At 34.2% G+C, this 21,974-nt stretch overlaps 2 protein-coding genes across 2 annotated transcripts; one reads left to right on the top strand and one right to left on the bottom strand.

Moving 5' to 3' along the window:
* The first annotated feature begins 9,054 nt into the window (after nt 1-9,054).
* Nucleotides 9,055-13,582, top strand: LOC128552655 (P2X purinoceptor 7-like). Its single transcript, XM_053533698.1, has 3 exons — nt 9,055-9,527; nt 12,747-12,962; nt 13,330-13,582. Exons 1-3 carry the CDS (start codon nt 9,343-9,345, stop codon nt 13,484-13,486), a joined length of 558 nt encoding a protein of 185 aa, XP_053389673.1. The 5' UTR covers nt 9,055-9,342; the 3' UTR covers nt 13,487-13,582.
* Nucleotides 13,583-14,513: 931 nt separating this feature from the next.
* On the bottom strand, nt 14,514-21,625 carry LOC128552654 (uncharacterized). The gene is made up of 7 exons (XM_053533697.1): nt 21,514-21,625; nt 20,316-21,047; nt 19,719-19,905; nt 19,141-19,383; nt 18,526-18,697; nt 17,655-17,800; nt 14,514-17,234 (listed from the first exon to the last, which is right to left on the bottom strand). The coding sequence occupies exons 1-7, from the start codon at nt 21,550-21,552 to the stop codon at nt 17,020-17,022; spliced, it is 1,734 nt and encodes a 577-aa protein (XP_053389672.1). The 5' UTR covers nt 21,553-21,625; the 3' UTR covers nt 14,514-17,019.
* Nucleotides 21,626-21,974: the final 349 nt, after the last annotated feature.

Raw genomic sequence — 21,974 nt, 5'->3', positions numbered from 1 at the left:
TTTTTCAAAAGCCTTCAGCATGTCAAGAGATCATCTTTTTTAAAACAAAACACAGAAAACAGATAAAGAATAAATACGTTAATGCTGCCTGAACTCTGGGCAACACCAAGTTTCTCCCTTCTTCCAAACCAGGCTACAAAAATTCACTCAGACTTCTAGACCTGAATACATTAAATAAAACTTAATTTTTACTGGTCCGGTTCATCCAACTTACTTTTCATGGTTTATGTAAGTATCTGAAGAAGCTTTCTGTTGTACGGGCCTCCGTAAGGAGAATTAATTTACCCAACATACAAAACTTTTTCTCAACCTATATAAGAATAACAGTTCAGCAACAAATGGAGGTTTTAAGATCGTCCGTAGAAATCTAGCGGTGTGCCGTAAACCATGGAAACGGCTACAGAAACTGATGATCGCGGAACACTAAAAAACTTTCTTTTGTCATATAAAAACTTGATTTTTCATATTTATCTAGTTATGAATATCTATTGTTTTGCAGTGATTATATTCTAAATATCTTAAAGTTTCTTAATTGTCGCCAGCCACGTGCAAGTTTAGTTATTGGCATAGTGCCTTCAGTTTGAGAACCAACAAGGTACCTCTGTTATCAAAAAATGTTTCATGGACTTAATACAATTATGGCTGATTTTTGGCTTTGAAAATGTTGTAAACTAAGCATGCAATTAAAATTCAAAAAATTTGATAACTTCAGTTTACAACCATTTCATATATCAATGCAGCGGATTGCAATTGCAAACCATATACGTTATTCATCGCTATCCTTTATCAAATACATATAGACAATGAAGTTAGGGAAAAACTCGTTGAATCTCGCTTGGAATATTAAACATACATAAAAAAAACAATTGAATTATCAAATTAATTGTTGGAAAACATTGAATAAATAAAGTTGTTTTTTGTGACATTGTTAACCTATCAGTTAATTGTAACAGATACGTTTAAAACATATAATGCATGCATAAAATTTTTCTTATTTATCTTGATATTTTTCTTATTACTGTTACAATTCAAGTAATTTAGATTTCATACTTCTATCGCTTTAATAAATAATTAAAACACCACTTCTCTCCATAATTTAGTACAATAATTGGAGTTAACAAGGCCCTAGAGTAAATACTTCCAGTGTGTGTAAAACGGTTCTACCAAGGTGATGCTAACGTACAAGCTTATAAGGAAACCTGTGCGCCATGTTATTTGTCAATTGCTAAATAACAGATAACAATGTCTAAATGCCAAACACCCTTATGCAAAATGTTTTGAAAACGAAATTACATTTATTATTTACTATGGAAGGCCTATGGAAAGCTGGTGTCCATGTAATTGCCAATGCTAAAATGACAAACAGTTATTTCAAATGCTATTTGCTATATGCCTAAGTCATATATTGCCTATGACATGGTACATTTAATTATCAAATAATAAATGGAGAATTGTTAATTGCAAATACGAAACAATAAATGTGGGAAATGCGTATTGCTAAGTACTTATTCAGATAATAAGCTGAATATATCAGTGTATAAATGCCATCCTGTAAATAGTCATTATTGGCCTTTGTAACACAACTTTGTCTCTAATTAAAATATTTCTTAATAATTTAGAGTGAAAAGTGTCGATCATGTCATTCTCCTACCACTAAGAACATGTACGCTTCAAATCAGGCTGATAGAACTTCATATCTTTTCACGTGTTAAAAGTAACATTCAAGAGTGTAAGGGACACCGATTTATTAGCTCACAAAGTTAAAGCATTTGACGAGTAGATTTGTCCATTTGACAAAATTATAGGCATTTAGCACAAGGATAGGGGGGCATATGGCATTTAATATGTATTGAAAAGCCAGTGCGCCATGAATATAGCCAAAATTAAATTGACAATTATTTTAATGCAAAATGCCAATAACTTTATGCTAAAAAACCCCAAAATACTTAATGCTATATGCCATCACTTAATTGCAAATGCCAAATTTATATGCGCAATGTACAGCAAAAGTCATGCAAAATGAAAAATGCTATTTTACGAACTGCTTAACTTCAAATATTTGCTTTCGAACAGTAATTGTCAAGATAAAAGCTTTTTTGATAAAACAACCATTATGTCAACATGCTCACTTCTGCTAGTTTCCCTTAAACTAAATCTGATATATCAGTTTATTGTAATCATAGCCCTTCGTTACATCACTTTTTTTCTCTGTTACATATCTTAGTCTATTATATGATAAACATTTTACAGCAAAATGTTTCGGTTCATCCCGTAACATCTACAAACGTTTATTGCTTAAATTAGACAGGCATCACAACATTTTTTTCCAAATGAGTAAAAGTTACATTCATTAGTTGAAGAGATAAAGATCAAAAGATTGTAATTTTGAGAATTACCATTCATCATTTGACAAAAGAATTTGATTTTTATCTTCTTTTTTCCTCGAGTTCGCAACTACATAGTCAGACCATTAGCCCCTTGACGATACGTCTGGTTTGCCGCATATCCTCAATGCCCCCATACAGTTTTTCGCCGGTGCATTGAGGTATCTATCGGCCAAGTCGCAGCTTGCCTCATAGTCAGGCTCCGCAGTCTGATCTTCTCACCATATGAACAATTTTGCGATGGTGCCAGTCTGTATTTCTTGTACATGTGAGCATTGAGCTTGAAGTGCCCCGAAGCGAAGCCTGACCAACACACTTGTTCAAGGAGATGAAAAGCATCTTTTTTCTATCCTATGGTCTCGTTAGTGCATTGATGATTGGTGACTTTCTTCTTGTAACTCACAGGTTTTGTGGGTTAGTTCTGACCTGAGCTTCTAGCTTAGCCAGTTGGTCTGCCTCTTCATTGCCTGCAAGTCCACAATGGATGTAAACCCTGAAGTGCTACTTTTGCAGGTTATACTCAGGCCTCTTCTTCTGCATTCTCCTGGCCTAGTGCGGATTCTTAATGTTGATCAGAACTTCCATAACAGACAAAGCATATGTGAGAAAGACGACATGAGGAGCTTTCTCACTCCGAGTCTTCAACATTGATACGGCCTTTAGAGTGCTTCAGTCTCTGCCTTGTATTGCTGCACTGTTTCCTGTGACTGCATGTAGTGTTTTTATGACATATCAGCGTTTTGTATACAGCAATTAGTATTTTGTAAATGTAGCATTCAGCTTAAGTATGGGACATTTAGCATTAACGAAACTTCTAATTTAGCATTTGGCAGTTAGCATAGCGCATTCGGTCCCCGCTAAAACCTGCGGCAGGGACAAATGAGCCCAAGTGTTAACGAAAACAGAAGTTCGCCAAACATCTAGATATGTTAATGATCTGTTTTTGCAATTCAAAATGTATTCCATGTTGTTTGGATGAGATCTTGTATATGAGTCAGATAAGGATGTGACAATTATACTTTGCTCAGCGGTATTGCTTATTGGAATTGAGAAAAGATCTATATCACTTTCACTGTGAATATTCCATGTCTACGGGTTATTTCCTGGGAGTATTTTCAGATGGTGATGTTTTCAGACAGAAAATGTTTCTTTAATAATAATGTAACCTAGCATCTTCAATAAATATATTTTTCATTTTGGTGAGCAGACATGTCATATTTAATGGCTATATATGTGTTTTTTTATATCATTGAAACACTGAAAATGAGGTTCTCAAGATTTAATTGTTTATTATGAAACAAATGAAAGAATGAACCATGTACCATTTTGGTATTTTCCCCTATAAGCAATTTGATTCTAATATAGTGAGCATATTGATAAGTACCGAACAGTCGTACAAATTTGCAATAAAGAACAAATCCTAGCACTGAGACGTCTAGGATTTATTCAGTAGCTCACTTTGAGGAAGAGGTAGTGCGTGGGGGTGGGGGATTCAGGGGTTTTGGCCATCGCAGTTATTCATTAACCATGAAATTCGTCCCTTAACATAGTCATATACTTACATTCTGTTTTGCTTTATAAAACGAGATTAAGGTAATTGTATGTTTTTCATGTTTAGAATTGTAAGTCATCATAGTAAAACGATCATTGGATTTCTTTTGTTTTCAATTTGTCATGAACTGTAAAGTGTTTTTTTGGTATTAAAAATAACTAGAAAATAGCGACTTATGAACAACGAGCCGGAAATTGAAAATGTAAAAAGATAACATTGCAAAACAGTCCACTTTAACATAGTAGTACTTTTTCTTTGTAACCGCATGCCAAGGATGTATATTGCTATGTACCAAATGTTCATGAAAGAAATATAGACATATACTCTTTCAAAAACATCCGTATTTTTCCTTATATTTTTCCCATCCGTCTATATACAAAATATATAGTACTTGATAACCTAGCGATGGTGTTGGATATCTCCGGAAGTGTATTGGCATAATACGAGATTTCAACAGAGTAACAATAACTGACCCACCCCGAAAATAAGAAATACGCAAAACATTATAATAGTTCATGTTCTGGAATACTCAACAGATTTATTGTAAACATTTTATGACTGTATAAAATTAGATATTTGTTATAGAGTTAGTAGTGTTTTTTTTTTCTTTTTTTTTTCACAATTTTTTTTCAAGGTAGTAGATTTGAAATAGTTCAAAATGTCATTACGGCTGCAGATAAGTTTTAGGTTTAATTAGCCCAAATTTAACTGATTACGAATTGGTGCAGAAAAGTATTTAATTATTAATTAAATATTGCATGTTACACATACACAACGTGTATACCTGTAGGTGCTTGTGATAAAACAGTCACCCTGTAAAATATATAATTATTATATTATTACTTCTAATGGGCCAGCGTTGGGCCAACGTTGGGCCAACGATGTTTTCTCTGTATAAATCTTTCTCTGAAAATCAGTATCGGGCCAATGCAGAGATATCTGTGACTGAAATTCAAAGTTGGTTCAACGTTGGCCCAACAGCTGTATTTAAATACTTATTAATCATTGTTGGGCCAACAGAGGCCCAACAACGATTATCCTTTGACGGTTTTCCGTCGTTGGCCCAATGACTTCATGTTTACAGGGAAACTCTCATAGTTTTAAAAGTAGTTTCTCAGTAAATCTCACAAAAACGCATCTAAAACTCGTTACTTATGAGGGGTTTTATACATAAAAATATCACTTAATATGTGCTGTGATGTTATAGTTTGTACCGTCAAAGAAGTATAAAATACACATCTATTTATTTTTATAGATCTTTGGTACAGTTAAGAGTTCATTGTCATTTGAAATCTATGATGTAAATAGTAATTGTCATAATACTTCGTTTGTTTTGTTGGAAATCTAAAAACATTTAGCCATTTTGCAAATAGGATACCCTTAATAATTAGACTAGCCACTAGACTGATAATTACGATATTTCTATGATTTTTCTTTTTCTTTTTTATGTTCATAGAGACAAAAGCCAGTCTATTCTAGAGATTTTCTAAAGAGGACTGATGTTAAAATTGTAATATTGGACATAGTATATAGACTGGCTCAGTTCACTACATGAAATCATAAAAATGGGCAAAAAAATATCATAGTCTAGGAGCTAGTCTTCTTAATAATCATCTTAAAACTTCAACATTTTTTTTTTCAACTGGGTATCATACAGAAAAATAAGTCCATACACTGTGACTGTACAATCATACATACATTGAAAAAGGCTCGATGAAATGATTAAAAAGTAAACTTTTCCTTAAATATATGATACATTCATGCATCCTTAAAGGTGTTTCAGGTAGCAGGAAAATGCATCTATTCATGTGCCATATTAAAAAAATTTCGCGATAGAGAGGAGATACCCCTCCCGAACCCACCCCAGGTTGGGCCCCCCAGCAAAAAAATCCTGCACACGGGCCTGTTATTATTTTTTCGCAAATTTCATCGTACATTCTTTCTATATGTACATTAGCATCACTTTGGTAGAACCGCTCTACACACACTGGAAGCCCTTTACTCTAGACCTAGTTTACTCCCATAATGGTTCCGCTGAATTATGGAGAAAAGTCCGGTAATATCATTAGTTATTAAAGAAATAGAAGTATCAAATCTAAAATACTTGATTTCGTAACAGTAATAGTAAAAATATCAACGAAAAAGGGAACAATTTTATGCTTGCATTATAATATGTTAAGCGTATCTATACAATACTGACAGCTAACAAAAGGCAATGTCACAAAAACAATTTATCCACATGTTTTCCAACAATTAACTGAATAAACTTTGTTGTTTTTCATATAATATCTATTAAATATTCCAAGCCGATACTTAACGCATTATTAATTAACTTTATTGTCCGTATTTATTGAAAAGGGAAGCGAATTAATAGCCTATATGGAATGCACTCCGCTGCATTATTATATAAAATGCTGTTAAACTGACGTATCAAATTTTTTAGAATTTTAATTGCATGCGTATTATACAACATTTTCAAGCCAAAAATCAGCAATAGTTGTAATTAAGTCCAGAAAACATTTTCTGGTTAAAAAAGACACCTTGTTAGTTTACAATTGAATGCACATGCTTATTACTAAAACTGCACGTGCTGGCGTCAATTAAGAAATTAAATAAGATATTTAGAATATAATCACTGCAAACAATAAGTATTCATAACTCAATGAAAATGTGAAAAAAATCAAGTTTCTAATTCTACTATCTTTTGAAATATGACAAAAGAAAGTTTTTTGGGTTTCCGCGATTACCAGCTTCTGTAGCCGTTTCCATGGTTACGACACACCGCTAGATTTCTACGACCGATCTTAAAAGTCAGTTCTTACTTTACTTAATTGTTTTATCATAGTAAAAAAGTTTTGTATGATGGGTAAATTAAGTATGGCATATAATTTGAAAGATTCCTCGTATAAATTCACACCTTATTAGAGGTTATTACTCAAGTACATATTCTAATGAAGTTCTCTAACTTGTAATTTTATGTGATGTATATGTCACAAAATAAGAGGATTTTTCAAATAATTATTTGTGTTATATTTCTAATCTAAGCGTTAAAATAATAAAAGTTTAAATTAAAAAAAAATAATTTCGGAATATATATTATCACAGTTTTAAATCATGTGTTATGAATCTGTAAAATACATGAAGTCATTGAAACAATCACAGACATATAAATATATGATCTATACGTCTCTGAAATGAAACAATGTACATTTACTTTGTGCACATTGTTTTTTCTTCTTTTTTATATACTAGTAGATAGATCTATAAAACATTACTATTTCTTAATATAAAAAAATGCATTCCTCATATCTAATACTGTACTACTGTTTACATGAATTCGATATCAATTTTATTCAAATAATTCAATGGTGTTGAATTGTTTGCACCCGACAGCATTTATGTTTTTAAACTAATTAAATATCATGGCATGCACGGCTGGTGGACATGTGGGCTTTTAAGCTTGGTGTGGGAGTCTTGTTTGTTATCAGTTAGCTACGGAATCCTGTTAGTGCCATGTGAAATGTCGTCCCTCGCCCCTCAAAGGCGTTGCACAACATTGCGATACCACATCACGACAATGCGATACAACACGGGACAATGCGATACGACACACGACAATGAGATACGACGCGAGACAATGCAATATGTACGGAAACGTTTATAGGCCTCGCAATGTCGTGTTAGATAACGCAAATTTCGACATATTTTCGCGAGAAATCAACATATTATCACAACAAGTCGATATATTTTATTGACTTATTGCATTCATTTTTTCAATGTTAAATAATTTTTCTCGAGATCCGCGTAAGCTATAAAGATATCTCGACATAGTATGACGATATAAAACGCCCCTTTCTTGATTTACTAAAGTGAGTTCTCGTAATAAATTCTAGCATAAAACTGCTGTTCTTGTCACTTTTTGGGGGTGTTTTAACAAGAGAGAAGACGTGTGTTAACAGAGAAATTTTTTCTGTGCTGTTATAACACCTTTTTATATATGCGCGTTCCGTGGCAAAGCGTAAACGTATTACGGCTCCAAACGAATAATTCAAATGGAAATGACGTCAACCTGAAAAAACAACTCAGATATTCCCGCGCATTTCATGGAAAATTAATGACGTTGAGGTAGAATGTATTTATTTATTTTCCGCGTTTTATGCTAGAATAGCGTTAGCGCATGTTCATTTCGTGTTATAACATCTTCAGAATCCCTCGGGATACGTTGGTACCCTCGCCCTACGGGCTCAGGCACCAAACAATCCCTAGGGATTCTGCAAACGTTATAACACGAAAAACATGCGTTATCCCTACATAGTAATTGCTCTCTTTAGAAATATGAAATTTGGGTTTACAGGCCCGTACGAAGTATTTTCATATTGGGCGGGCATTTTCAATACCATGCTAGTAAGACAAATCAAATAGCTGGAAGTTTAATTAGTAGAATAAACGCAGTTTTGGAAAAATTTTTGGGAATTGTAGCACTGACCCTGTTCCTAGAAGCCTGGCTTACCACCAATATAAAGTGACCGTAGGGCAGTTTAAACTGTACTTTAACAATTACAGCACTTAGTTTGCAATTTTTGGGAGCGCAATGTCCTAAGAAGCGGTTCCTAAAAACCACAGTGACGTTACCATGATTCCCTAGAATTCTGACAACACACAAAAGATATATAAATGTACACAAAAACAAGTTCCATATTTCCTGCCATGAATAAAAGTATACACTATTCAAGTTGACCACTTATAGTATGTAAGTTCCTAATCCATGTGAGGTGACAGATAGCAGACAGTGTTACAAACACATTGGTCCGTCAAATGCAATGCTACAGATTTTTTAGGATATCCAAGCAGTCTTAATTTTCTTCATATAAAAACATCAACATTTTATTTATTTATTTCCTTTGATCACCTTTTTAAAGAAATCTGACTGTATCCTAGATGAACTTATTTATATTTTTAATTAAAAAAATTGTTGTTATTTTCGGACGTTTTTTAATGAAATCCATTCATAAAACATAATCATTGTATTTTCTTTTAATTTGAATATTTACTTTTTCTTATGAAATCCATGTTGAACCTAGATCTGCTTTATGAAAAACATCATTTTTGTTATTTAAAGGTCATAGGAATGGTTTTTATTTTTGACATTTTTCTTTACATATCACCTTTCTATGTCTAAAAAACAACATAAAAGTATTAATTTATGTTTGTTTATCTTTTTATAATATATTTTATACCAACAAAAATAGTGCCTTCCCAAAAAAATTACATGGCTTATTTCCCCTGAATACTCTCGAAAAGGTGTGCGTTTTATCTACATATTGTAATTTTCACAAGCGATTATCACACGTCCGGAACTTGTAACTTGCAAACTCAAAAATAAGAAATACCAATTAAATAATTATAATGGATATTGAGTTTGATGAGGAATTAGACGGCATTGAGGAGATTGATCACACTGATGTTGATTCTGTACGGCCATACATGTACGAACCGGCGGTACCTGTTACGGCCGAAACTGATTCAACTGACACTGAATCAGACAGCGATGTTGATCCCCTAGAACGTTCTGGCACAGATCCTAACGAATGGTGAGCTCTTTCATAAGATTTTAAATGAATTATTAATTCTTTTCATCATTACAAATCTCAGCCTTTATAGAGAGAAAACGTATTACCCCACCCACTTTCAAAACTATCGTTACCGTATGACGAATTACATGGCGGCATTTACACGGCCTGTAAACAGTGGCTCATCCTCTTTGAGGAGATGAGTTGAAAAAAGAGCCAATGATACTTCCGAGGAGGCGCTACTGACCGGAACTTTATGCAGAATGTAAACAAAGAAGAAGGGTGAGTTGATTGTTTCCTTTCTCAGATAAATTTAAGGCCCTATTTAAAAAAATAGTCAATGTAGTTCCATTCAGAAATGATTATACTTTTTATATATGCAGGCCATTTTGCAAGGTAAATGCATTCCTTGACGTGAGAACTTTTGAAAGTTGGAAAATAGAGCAAGTCCAAACCAAAAGTAGACATTTTCCCATATATTTCACCCTAATTTACACAAATTTAAGATTTTATAGTCTCTGCATCAATCTGCTGAAAAGCATATCTTACTACTGCATGACTTATGTTGTTTACTGGCGTGTTTATCCTGTATATGTGCATTTATCACCATGTGGAGGAGCCACCGCCACAGAGGAGGCGCTAAGAACCGGAGTGGGAGCCAAAGCACTTTGAAACTGAGATTTTTTAATGTATCATCAATTCCCACATACCAGAGCTTTATCATGATTCCCTTGGATTGTGACAATTATCTGATGGATGATATTGTAACAACATCCTATTCATTTAGAATGTATTACGTAACGAGATATTTGCACTTCTCTTTTCCTTTGCACTTGTCTAATGATTGGCTTACATGGCGTTATAAGTTGTATAATTATGATATTTTCTATGTAAGGGACATTTCCTAATGCACAACGGTTTTCTTGTCCAACGCATTTTTGATTTTTTAATAGTTAGTGTTAACTTTGTGGTAGTCTTGAAATGCAATTGCAATATGTGCTTCACTAGGTACTTACAAATGCTAAATAAATATATTTGTTTACTTGTAAATTGCTTAATTCGATTACAAATATGAGAAAATGCTAACACTCAAAATACTCTCCCAGATGTTCTAACGATAACAATGAAACTGAAAACGTTAGATATTTATTCCCCGGTCGAACCGCATATAGGTTTTGTCTTATCCTTGTCCGTTTGGCAGTCGTTCTGCAGTCAAAGTCATATTAAGTTATTATTTAGTACTGGGAGTTTGTAAATAGGGTGCCATCTTTTGAGGCAATATTTGATGTCAGACTTTGTTTTTAATTAATGCTACGTAGTCAGAATGGGTATTGACCGTTACTGAGCTTACAGTTACAGAATTATAAATACAATTTTTTAATTTTACTTCAATAACGTTTGTAAGGAAACATGTATGTTGATACTTTTAAACAGACCCATCTGGAACGAACAAAAATAATAATATCATACAGAATTGGGCATCATTTCTTTGCGATTCCTTTCAAACATTAAAAATAAAATTGACCATTTAAGATTAAACTATGTAGCCGTTGCATTGATACATACACATATATTTTTAGCTCGATTTTTCGAAGAAAAAGTAGAGCTATTGCATTCGCACCGTCGGAGTCGGCGTCGCCGTTGTTTTTTTTTTTATAAAGTCAAATATCTCTGTTACTATCAAAGCTATTGACTTGAAACTTAAAATAGTTATTTACTACCAAAGTCTACACCGGAAGAAACAATCCCTATAACTGATTTGAATTGTGATGGAGTTATGCCCCTTTTTAACATAGAATTTTGGTTAACCCTTTTGATAGCATCAAATATCATTGTTACTATCAAACAGAACAGAACAGAACAGAACAGAACAGAATTTTATTGAGACTTGTACATCGTACATCGTCTAAACACCAATATACAATATACATAGTCACGTTCAATTTTAAGGAAAGTAACAAACATGTTATTAACTAGAAAAGAGAAAACAATACCTAGACATATAATATATAATCAATAACAAGGCAATTAACAAAGAAAGTGAGAATACAATGACATGGGTTCTTTATAATGTATTATTAATAACCAAATTTCTTTTTTGATTGCCTCTTTGATACATTTACACACATTTATAAGCTCATCTTTGTTGGTCGAATTTAGTAGTTGAAACTTGACTTGAAACTTAAAATAGTTATTTACTATCAAAGTCTACACCAGGAGAAACAATCCCTTTAACTCCGATTTGAATTTTGACAAAGTTATGCCCATTTTTAACCTAGGTTTTTATGTTTTATAAAGTTTTTTTTTCTGGCAAAACTCTAATTCAGAGTCAAGCACTGAGAAAAGTCGAGTGCGCTGTCTTATGGACAGCTCTTGTTATTTTATGTAGAGTATGTGCATTTGGGTAGTATAATACACTTTCAAGCATCAAATTACAAACATTAAAAGGAAAAAGATATTATATTGCGAGAACGAAAACGCTTTATACGAGTGTTAATCAACAAGGAAAAGAAATGGTCAGTGGCTCCGACTCTGGACTTTTGCGCCTCCTCCAAGGCTTTGGCTCCTCCTCTTAGCCAAATTGAACATAGAGGGGTAAAACCCGCCGTTAAAACACATAAATAATTCAGATTTAACATACCATTATGGGAAAAATTGGTACAATGTATGTTTACTCTTATTGATGTAAATTAGGGCGAAATATATGGGTAAATCTCCACTTTTGGTTCGAACTTGCCCTATTTTCCAACTTTCAAAAGTTCTCACGTCAAGGAATGCATTTACCTTGCAAAATGGCCTGCATAAATTAAAAGTATAATCATTTCTGAGTGGAACTACATTGGCTATTTTTTTAAATAGGGCCTTAAATTTATCTGAGAAAGGAAACAATCAACTCACCCTTCTTCTTTGTTTACATTCTGCATAAAGTTCCGGTCAGTAGCGCCTCCTCGGAAGTATCATTGGCTCTTTTTTCAACTCATCGCCTCAAAGAGGACGAGCCAGTGTTTACAGGCCGTGATTTACATAACAATTTAGTCAAGCTTTTTTTTCAAAGTAATGTATACTTTTAAATTTTGAATTAAAAATGCATTGCATATATTCTTTAATAAATGACTATATAATAACAGCTAAATTCATTTTCGTATTGTATTTTCCTGGCTGAATCTACAATAGAACAATTATTTGACTGGCATATTAACATCGTTGTAAAATGCATATCTTTTTGCTTGGCATTTTTAGGTGCACATGTGGTCTCTGTTCTCGAATGCCAACATTCTTGGAATCGGGATGCTGTCAGGAGAATGACATAGTGAAGTCAAAAATGGAAGATCTACACTGTATTACTGAGCATGAAGGCTTTATTGCAAATTGTCTCAACATTCATGTCTTAGAGGCCTCGTATTACGAGTTTGTGGAGAATGAGGGTTACCCTTTGGAAGGCCAACTCATACACGAGTAAGTAAATTTGAAACCATGCACTGGTGTCAAGGTGGAATACAATTGAAGTCCCTCAACCACATAAATTTTTAAAAGCTTATAAACTGTGCCTGCCCTGGTTGTTTCGACCCATAATTGATATGTGTGGCAAGTAAGAGTATATCGACTTCTTTTCGATTCTCCTGATATCAGGTGAAATTAGGTAATTTCTGATACATGTATTAACTTTCAAAAGTTGAATTTACTAATTGCATTTTGGACAATGTTGTCTAAGCACAAGCACAACAATATTCTATACAGGTTGTTAACTACCTCATTACAAATTCATAACCAACCACTATATTGTACAGTATGAAATAGTTATCAAACATGTTATCTGTTTCAGGACGTACCGCTATCTGGCCTACAGAAGGTTTGTGAGATGGATTTTTCACACACTGCCAAAGAAGATGCGGAAAGTTCTACCAGCTTGTGTGGTTACCAGCATAAGGACAAAATTTCCATCGGAGACGTACTGTGGTTTCAAATACCCTACGATGTAGAACTTTTCAGTGTCAGTTTGTGATTTACTTTGGATTTATTTCAGTTATTTATCTATTATTGAATTGTTTTTCAAAGCCATTACAAATACAGATCAGCACAGTTTTCTGTTGTTATCTCTCATCATTGTCCTTTTTTTAAAGGACAAAAGGCCATGATCATTGATGCCATTTTATACTGAATACATAAAATACCAACTTCCCCAAATAAATCAGAGGTTGAGGACGAATGATTTCAGACACAATGTCTTCTATCAAATTATCACGGAGAACATATGCCCTGACCTGGGATCGAACTCGTGACTCTACCATCCGTAGACCAGCACTGTCCCTACTGAGCTAAGCAGGTGGACGGATAGAAAGATACGCTGAAAAGATTTCAACAGCATACATACAGGGAAAAATGATTTTACCATACGCTGTCATGTTTGACAAATAATAATTATTCACCGTAACAATTTTCTTAAAAGCCTTTTAAGAAAATTGTTACGGTGAATAATTTGGCCTGTTTAAGAAAATTGTTACAGTGAATAATTATTATTTGTTGAACATGGCAGGGTGTGGTTGGTACAATTTTCTGGGTCTGCTGTTTCTGACCCAAGTGTTTTCAAGTTATCATCCGGAAACCGTTTAACTGTTCCGTGTCACTGTGACCTTGAACTTTGACCTACTGACATGAAAGTCAAACTTGACCTGTATTTCATAATGTTGCATCTGTGTACCAATATCTATTATCCTATGCCCAAGCGTTCTCAAGTGAACATCTGGAAACTGTTTAACTATGCAGGGTCACTTGACCTTGACCTACTGACCCCAAAGTCGAACATCAACTGTATTTTCTGATATTACACCCCTGTACCAAAAATTATTTAAATTAGTAAAGCCTTTCATGAGTTATCATCTGGAAACCTTGAAAACCAACGGACCAACAAGCTCACTCCTATATACCCCCACACCAGTTTTGTTGGGGTATTAATATCAAAATGTGTCAAATCATCCTTTGAAATAAGCTGGGTCCATGCCAGATTTCACATCTGCATCAAGTATAAAGAGAAATAACACATTTAAAAATTTCACAGTTTACTACATCAAAATCACAGCAATATTGTAGATATATATGTGTCCATAAATCACAGTCTGACATATAATGTTATAAAATATACAAGATAATAAGGTAATAACATTCTGAAACACATGCCATTATTATATACAAGGGACTTAAGTTTGGCCAATATTGATTATCTATGTACATAAACAAAAAAGTTTCAAGAAGATCCAAACAAATGGGACTTAAATCTAGTGACCCACATTAACAGCTATGTAACCCTTTCGTAAAGTGTTAGAAGTTTCATAGCAGTATATCAAAAATTTCAGACAAAATATGGAATGGTATGCGAAATTTAACTAATTTATATGTCAAAAAGGGCCATAGCTGAGCTCATGTCCTTGTCATAGTCATGTAGGTTAATAAGTGGTAAAAGTTTCAAAGCCATATGATTAAAAGATTTAAGCAAAATATGGACTGGTATGAAAATTCTAACTGTTTATCAAATGCAGTGTCAGAATGTTATGTTTATGCCAGCCTACATTAAGTCCAACAAGAATGTCGCAATATATGCCGGCCTACACTATCCAATTGTAAAAAGTTATACAAGTTATTTATAGTACCAACAAAGAGAAGTTAAATCCTAAACTAGATGCCCACGGGCAGCATGTCGAGCCCGCCAGCTGTCTAAGGCCACACAAAAATCCTTTCCAGTAGAGATAGGTAAAAGAAACACCTCAAAATTGGATGTAACATGCATGTTGTACTACAGAAAAGTGGTCTTGATTTTTCCCTACGACCAGTAATAAAAAAGTTACAAAATAAGCTATTTATAATAACAACAAAGGGAAGTAATTCTAGCCTGTTGCACATGACACTCCATCTCATGACTGAATAATTGTGCCAAGTCACACCAAAATTCCTCCATGCATGAAAAAGAAATGCTTCGGACAGTCATTCTTGTATCTGACCTTTGACCTCTAAGTGTGACCTTGACCTTTGACCTAGGGTGCAGGGTATTGTGCATGACACTCAGTCACATGGTTGTGAACATTTTTGCCAAGTTACAACAAAATCCCTCCATGCATGAAGAAGAAATGCTCCGGACAAAGTCATTATTGAATTTAACCTTTGACCTCTAAGTGTGACCTTGACCTGAAGGATAGGAACCTGCGGTTTGTGCAACACTCCGTCTCACTGAGGTTAACATTCATGCCAAAAATAAACAAGATTGCTCCATGCATGTCAAAGTTATGGTCCGGACGGACGCAAGCACATACACCGAACAGCCATTTGAACAACTATGTCTTCGCTTCCGCAAGCGGGCTCGACAAAAAATTATTCTAAAGAACAAAAGTCCAAAATACAGCTAAACATTTTAACATGCATGCTGCAACACAGGAAAGTGGTATTGATTTTTCGCTACAGTCAGTAATAAAAGTTACAATATAAGCTATTTATAGTAAAACAAAATTAGAAAGTTTGACAACATGGTTGCGTCATTGTTGTGAACATTTGTGCCAAGTAACATCAAAATCCCTCAGAAATTTTCCGGACAAAGTCATTCCTGAATTTGAACTTTGGCTGCTATGTGTGACCGTAGACATATTGACCTGGTTTTTGCTTGCGATAGAAGTTTTAAAGCTAAATGTCAGGCAGTTTGTCAATAGGCTACTTGAGTCAAATGACTGCTTAATACAGGTGACCAACAGGGCATGTTCAAAAGTATTCATATAAGAATAAATGATTCAAACATACATAAAGATGAAAATTTAAACTAGAGAAAAATATTTACAGTAAATGGTTCCTAAATGTATTGCTTTGGACTTTTCCAACAACAAGAATCATATCATACTACTTAAATTTAGACTGATGTTACAGACATACTGCTACTAGGCAGTGCAATCAACTATCTTTAAAACCTGTCACAAAAATAAGCAAGACTGTTGTAAATGTAAGAAAGTCTAATCGAAAATAGTGATTATATATGCAATAGATACCAAAAACAAGTATTTTTGTTTAGTCTAGTCATTGTAATTCTGCATGATTGATAAACACCGCATCATTTATAGGAAAACACAGTATTGGTAAAACTGGCATATGGAAAGGAAAACAAATCTTTGTAAAGCATGATATTTTGTACATTATCTGGTGTTTTCATTTACACAAGAGCAACATGAATTTCTAACCTTGACATAAGTATGTCCATACAAAATGTGGACACTTGTAATATTTCCTATGACATTGCATCTAATGAAAACTGGCAGAGCTCATAAATCAGAGGGAAATATATGAAAAATATGATCAATGATCTACACATTTTATGTGACAATATTATATGACAATATTTTCATTTACAACTGTGAAATGGTTACACTACAGAAATACAGTCCGGTAGTTAACAGTTCCTACTGTAAGTAAGTTCCTCCAGAATGCGACAGCAGGCAAATGACGTCTGTTTTCAGCTGTATGCACTATGCATTAAACATAGCTAATGATTAAACCTAGATATCCTGTTTTGAATTAACTCAGTCTTTGATTGCTTGTACGGGGTGCTCTGTGCTAATGGAACTGGGCAAACCCTACTTCCGTCACCTGCACTGGGCCATGAAGTTTCATCTTGTAGTCGACGCTCTAGTGCAACACTGTGGGTCTCTGTGGTTTCCCTGCAGAACAGAACTTCTGCCATCAGTTCATCTACATAATCTGTAAAAGAAGATATTATAAATTCATCTGCACTAAACATGTTTACATGATCACAGGAATAGCATTTGATAAAAAGAACTCCCATATTTAGACTGAAAATGCAATGACAGCTCTGGTTGTTAAAGAAGCTAGTCAAAATGTCATAGCATGTGGGTGACAGCGGTCTTCTGTGCTTGAAGTGAAGCAATATGTATGGGAAGAGTTACGGTTCTTGGTCTTCCAAGTCTGCTACTAATGATACTTTCAAAGCTTAACCAAAGTCAACAATAATAATATTTATGTTTCACAAAAGGTGATTTAAAATGTGTTTGGTCTCTGCAATGCTTTTATTACTTTTTTAATGCCCTATACATGTTTACTGTGTATGCATAGTCTTTTATCTGATTTATAGTAGTACTGCTAAAACATCAATTTACATACCATAAGTCATTTCAACCTTGACCTCTTTAGCAACACCTGTGTCCCGACCTCTAGGATATGATACCGAAAACTGCAGTGATCCATCTTTCTTTGTTGCTTGTGCTCGGTTGGCATTTTCATTGAAATGTAGGGAGGCAATGCACAACCTGTAAGAAGGTATTCTCATGTATCAATACTACTATAACTGTTCTTGCTTTGGCATTTTTAATGTTTCCTTATATAAAATTTCATCATATCTATGAGCTTACTATTTGAAACTTGAAGTAAAATAAAAGTCATATTTACATTTCTAGATGCAACTATGCATTCAGCATTGCTGAACCAAAACAACATTTATACCCCTAGCTGACAAGTATGACCTAAGCTCTTGATATGAATCTTTTAAAAAGTCTCTCTTGTTTTATAGTTGGCAGAGAATTTGTAGATCAGTCAAAGAAATGTAACCATTCCCATCTTTCCTTCATGAGTTGCTTAATACTGACAACAGCAATGCATCAAAAATCCTACTCTTTACTGATATCACATGTTTGACGTCGCAGGAGTTTAATAACACTAGTGTAATAAAGCTTCGACATCAACGTCTTTTATAGTATAGGAGACGCTGGACAGACTGACTTGTTTTTGTAGTAAAACTGAAGAAAGTAGATTTTTTGATGTCTTGACAGGAAAGCTAATGTGTGATAAATAGGATGTAACGTGCGACTTTCCACATTCTATTTATTAAACTCATTGAATAAAATTGATAAAATGCTCGGCAGAGCCTCGCATTTCAATATTTTATTCAACTTGTTTTATAAATTCAATGTGAAAAGACACTCATGTAATATCCTCTATGTATTACATATTTTAAGTTTTCTAAAAGCAACGCTACCTTGCTTCCATCTGTGGATGGTCGTAATGGACAAACTTGGGAGCAAATTGACAGACAACTTTATGGAACGCCTCTAAAGATGATGTCTGCTCAGCGGGTGACAGTTTGCCTATATCTTTCAACAAGTGCTTACTGGCAACTATTTTTGATGTCTCCTGATACGGTCTGTAACCTAAAAAACAAAGGAAGGCAATAAGAAACTTTAAACATCAAGTTGCTGCAGAAGCCTTCAATGCACCTGCCTGTTTTGTGTAGTTTTCTTTTCCAGCAGGTCCCTTTCACTTTTGACTCGGTGACATAATACTTTTGACATATAAACAGGGCATGTATTGCATGGTAGTACACAATTTCATAAATAAGTTGTGTTTTACGGCAAATCGGCACAAAAACGTCATATATCGACAAGGTACAGTTTCAATCTTTGTTTGACAGGAAATAAAACAGGTTGTGTTAATAAATCAAAAGATACAAATAAAAAAATTATTTATTTCAGTACTCTTTATGACCTATGAGTGTATTTAGGCAATGTCTATTTTTAGCCTGAAAAACTAGATTCTACTTTCTTCAGTACTGACTACAAAATCTGTATGACATATAATGATTTTATAAAAAAACCTTTTTTCATCCAAAGCCTGTCTTCTAGGATATCATGTAAACACTCTGGAAATCTTTCCCCATGACCAGTATGGATATTTTGTATATGATTTAGTATGGACAACCACTTGTCTGTTAGGAGTTGCTCATCACCATCACTTGAAGCAGCACACCAGTATAAGTGGTTACTTATGGAGCGGGCCCATTGCTGAACTTTCTCGCAGCCTTTCTTTTTCCCCACAGCTTGTAGCTTCTTGAAAATTCCTGTAAAAGTGCATATAAAAGGAACTATTATGAGATATCCATCTATGATGTATGAAATGCCATTTATGATAATGTGGACAGGTTGCGTGAATACTGCTCATTGCAAGCAAGATGGTCCAAAGTGCTGTCGTACCAATATTATTCTTGTGGTTCCAGTCTTACTACAATGCGAGTTGTGATTTTTTTTATTAGGAAGCCCGCTCCGGTACAAATACCATAATTGGGTGTAGTGATGTCCTTTAAATGATTTAAGTTGGCATAAAAATCTATTTTCCTATTGAATAGAAGTATTCTTGTTTACACGTTATTTAACTTTAAAATATTAATCAAGTTACCTTTTGCGACATGCCACACATCAAACCAATGTGTAATTGTTGGCTGTTCCTCCCTCATGTACTTTTTCACTTGCACATGCCTATCTGTAACAAGGTGAGACACACGGATACCCACATCTGACATATAACGTAAACAACGCTTTAATCCCTCTAACTCCATCCAGTGCGAGTTCTTCACTTCGTTACTCTATGAAAGAAAATGAAATGTTAGAACTTGAAAAATTGAAACAATTATAAATTACACTCTCTTTTATCCTACAACCTTTAGGCAGTAACTGAAATAAATAAATCAGATTTTTAGATGTTCTGACATATTTACAACTAAGGACTATCTGTTATTGCATACAGTTATATTTTATTACACTATGAATTATAATCTCAATTTTATCACAATGACAGTCAAGAACAAGTTTCTGTTAAGTGCCATTTTTAACAGACTTTAAAATAGAGGATATCTCTAAAAATTGTTTAAAGTTGTGGTAAATTAATTTTTATTAAACAAATATAAATTACAGCAGGAGTGAAATATTTAGCAGATTATGATTAATCAAGTGAAATGTACATGTACCTAGACAAACATGCAAACAACATGATTACCTGCACTAACTGACAGTCCAGTATCTTGTTTTTTTCTAAGTCCATAACACTATATGACCCATATTTTGCTGTATGTCCAGGTGAATCACACCGTGCATCACCACCTAGTTTAACTGTTCTACCAGCTTTACTAACTGTGTCAGCCAAACGAGCTTGGTGTGAGGTCCATACTGACATTACACTCGGCACATAGTAAATCCTCTGATATACACTGAATGCGCGTTCACAAAAAGTCTGTATTCCAGCAAAGGCCATCATTTTAAGGGCCTTACCTGGGCTCAGTCCCGAGAACAGAATTGCGGCACCTAGAATTAAATTCCCAAATGCCATGCTACCAGACATTGGCTGACTTGACCACTCCTCATTTTCAACACAAGTGGAACACGTTGTTGTGACTTTTACAAAAGTACCACTGACATATTTTTCCATGATCAATTCTCTATTACATTTCCTACAAAGCCTGAACAACTTATCTAATTCTGTTTCAAACACAATGAATTTTCTCTCCTTAGCTTCATTTACATGTTCTTGCTGAAAACTTTGCTCACTTAAAGTACTGTCATCCAGTGGCAGCCATTCTGGGTCTTCCTTCGATTTGTAGGAGTACATACTACTGTGTAATGTAGAGTCCATATCATGCCTGTCTGCTTCTGGTACCGAAAGAACCACATCAGTCTGTACTTCTCTAGTACACATTTTGGGATTTTCTTGGACAGCTGCATGCTTGCGTTTCTGTTGAAAGAAAAAGAGAGAGAATAATAATTAATGGTCATAACTATCGAAATAGTAGCCAAATAAAAAGTACATTATTTATGGTTGTTTTCTCACGAAGGTTCTTAATCTGAGAAACATTCAAGCATATATTCTATCAATAGTACTTCATCAAGCATGTTTATCTGTGAAAGATTGAAGTAAATCAGGCTAATAATGTTGGAGGAGGTGGGCGTTGAACAGCTTTCTATATACAGCAAAACTATCAAAAACCGTAACTGTGGTAAAAATGGTCGCAGAATAATGAATATATCCTTTTTTTATGGTCATCTGCACATCAAGCTTATTCATTTGTGAATGTTTGAATCAAATCCGGCTAACAGTGTGGGAGGTGGATGACACAAGATATGGGGCTACACAGACAGCAGCAATGCTATATGCCCCACCCTGACACATAAAAGCAGGGGAATAAAAATGTACAACTTACAACAAGGTTATATGGAACCTGGCACTGCACAGAAAACATCTCAGTCTTCTTTTTGCTCTTACATGTACTCACACCCGAAGATATCTCATCTACTGGTCCGTTGGAAGTGCCAGCTATTTAAAAAGAAAAAAGACATCTTATATCATAAAACATGTATTATGTTTGAAAATAAGGCCAAAATTAAAAATATGTTTGTTTGCTGTCTCCCTACCTATCCACTTAAAAGTAGAGTTGGGAGACAGCAAACAAAGACTTTTTTAAATGTGGCCTAATTTTATTTTTTGAAGGATAATTGTGATATTTGTTTTGGGTAGTCAATAATCCAACCACCCTTTCTTACCAAGTTAACATTCTATTTTACATTCTATTTGATTTTCACGTAATTATTTAGGTTTCTTGGTGTTCATTTATGAAATCCATAAAAATAGAAAAAATAATTTTTCAAAGAATTGCTTCTCTTT

This window comes from Mercenaria mercenaria, unplaced genomic scaffold, assembly GCF_021730395.1.
Source record: "Mercenaria mercenaria strain notata unplaced genomic scaffold, MADL_Memer_1 contig_3006, whole genome shotgun sequence".
Lineage (NCBI taxonomy): Eukaryota > Metazoa > Mollusca > Bivalvia > Venerida > Veneridae > Mercenaria > Mercenaria mercenaria.
Note: the sequence above shows the minus strand (reverse complement) of the source record. Positions and strands in the feature narration are given on the sequence as shown.

Excerpts from the sequence above, each read along its gene's own strand:
- LOC128552655 (XM_053533698.1), top strand. The coding sequence starts at position 9,343 with ATGGATATTGAGTTTGATGAGGAATTAGACGGCATTGAGGAGATTGAT. Across the intron at positions 9,528-12,746 it reads GGCACAGATCCTAACGAATG|GTGCACATGTGGTCTCTGTT; the intron begins GTGAGCTCTTTC and ends TGGCATTTTTAG. Across the intron at positions 12,963-13,329 it reads GAAGGCCAACTCATACACGA|GACGTACCGCTATCTGGCCT; the intron begins GTAAGTAAATTT and ends TATCTGTTTCAG.
- LOC128552654 (XM_053533697.1), bottom strand. The coding sequence starts at position 21,552 with ATGTTTTCTGTGCAGTGCCAGGTTCCATATAACCTTGTT. Across the intron at positions 21,048-21,513 it reads AGGTTCCATATAACCTTGTT|AAACGCAAGCATGCAGCTGT; the intron begins GTAAGTTGTACA and ends TTCTTTCAACAG. Across the intron at positions 18,698-19,140 it reads CAGGCTTTGGATGAAAAAAG|GTTACAGACCGTATCAGGAG; the intron begins GTTTTTTTATAA and ends TTTGTTTTTTAG.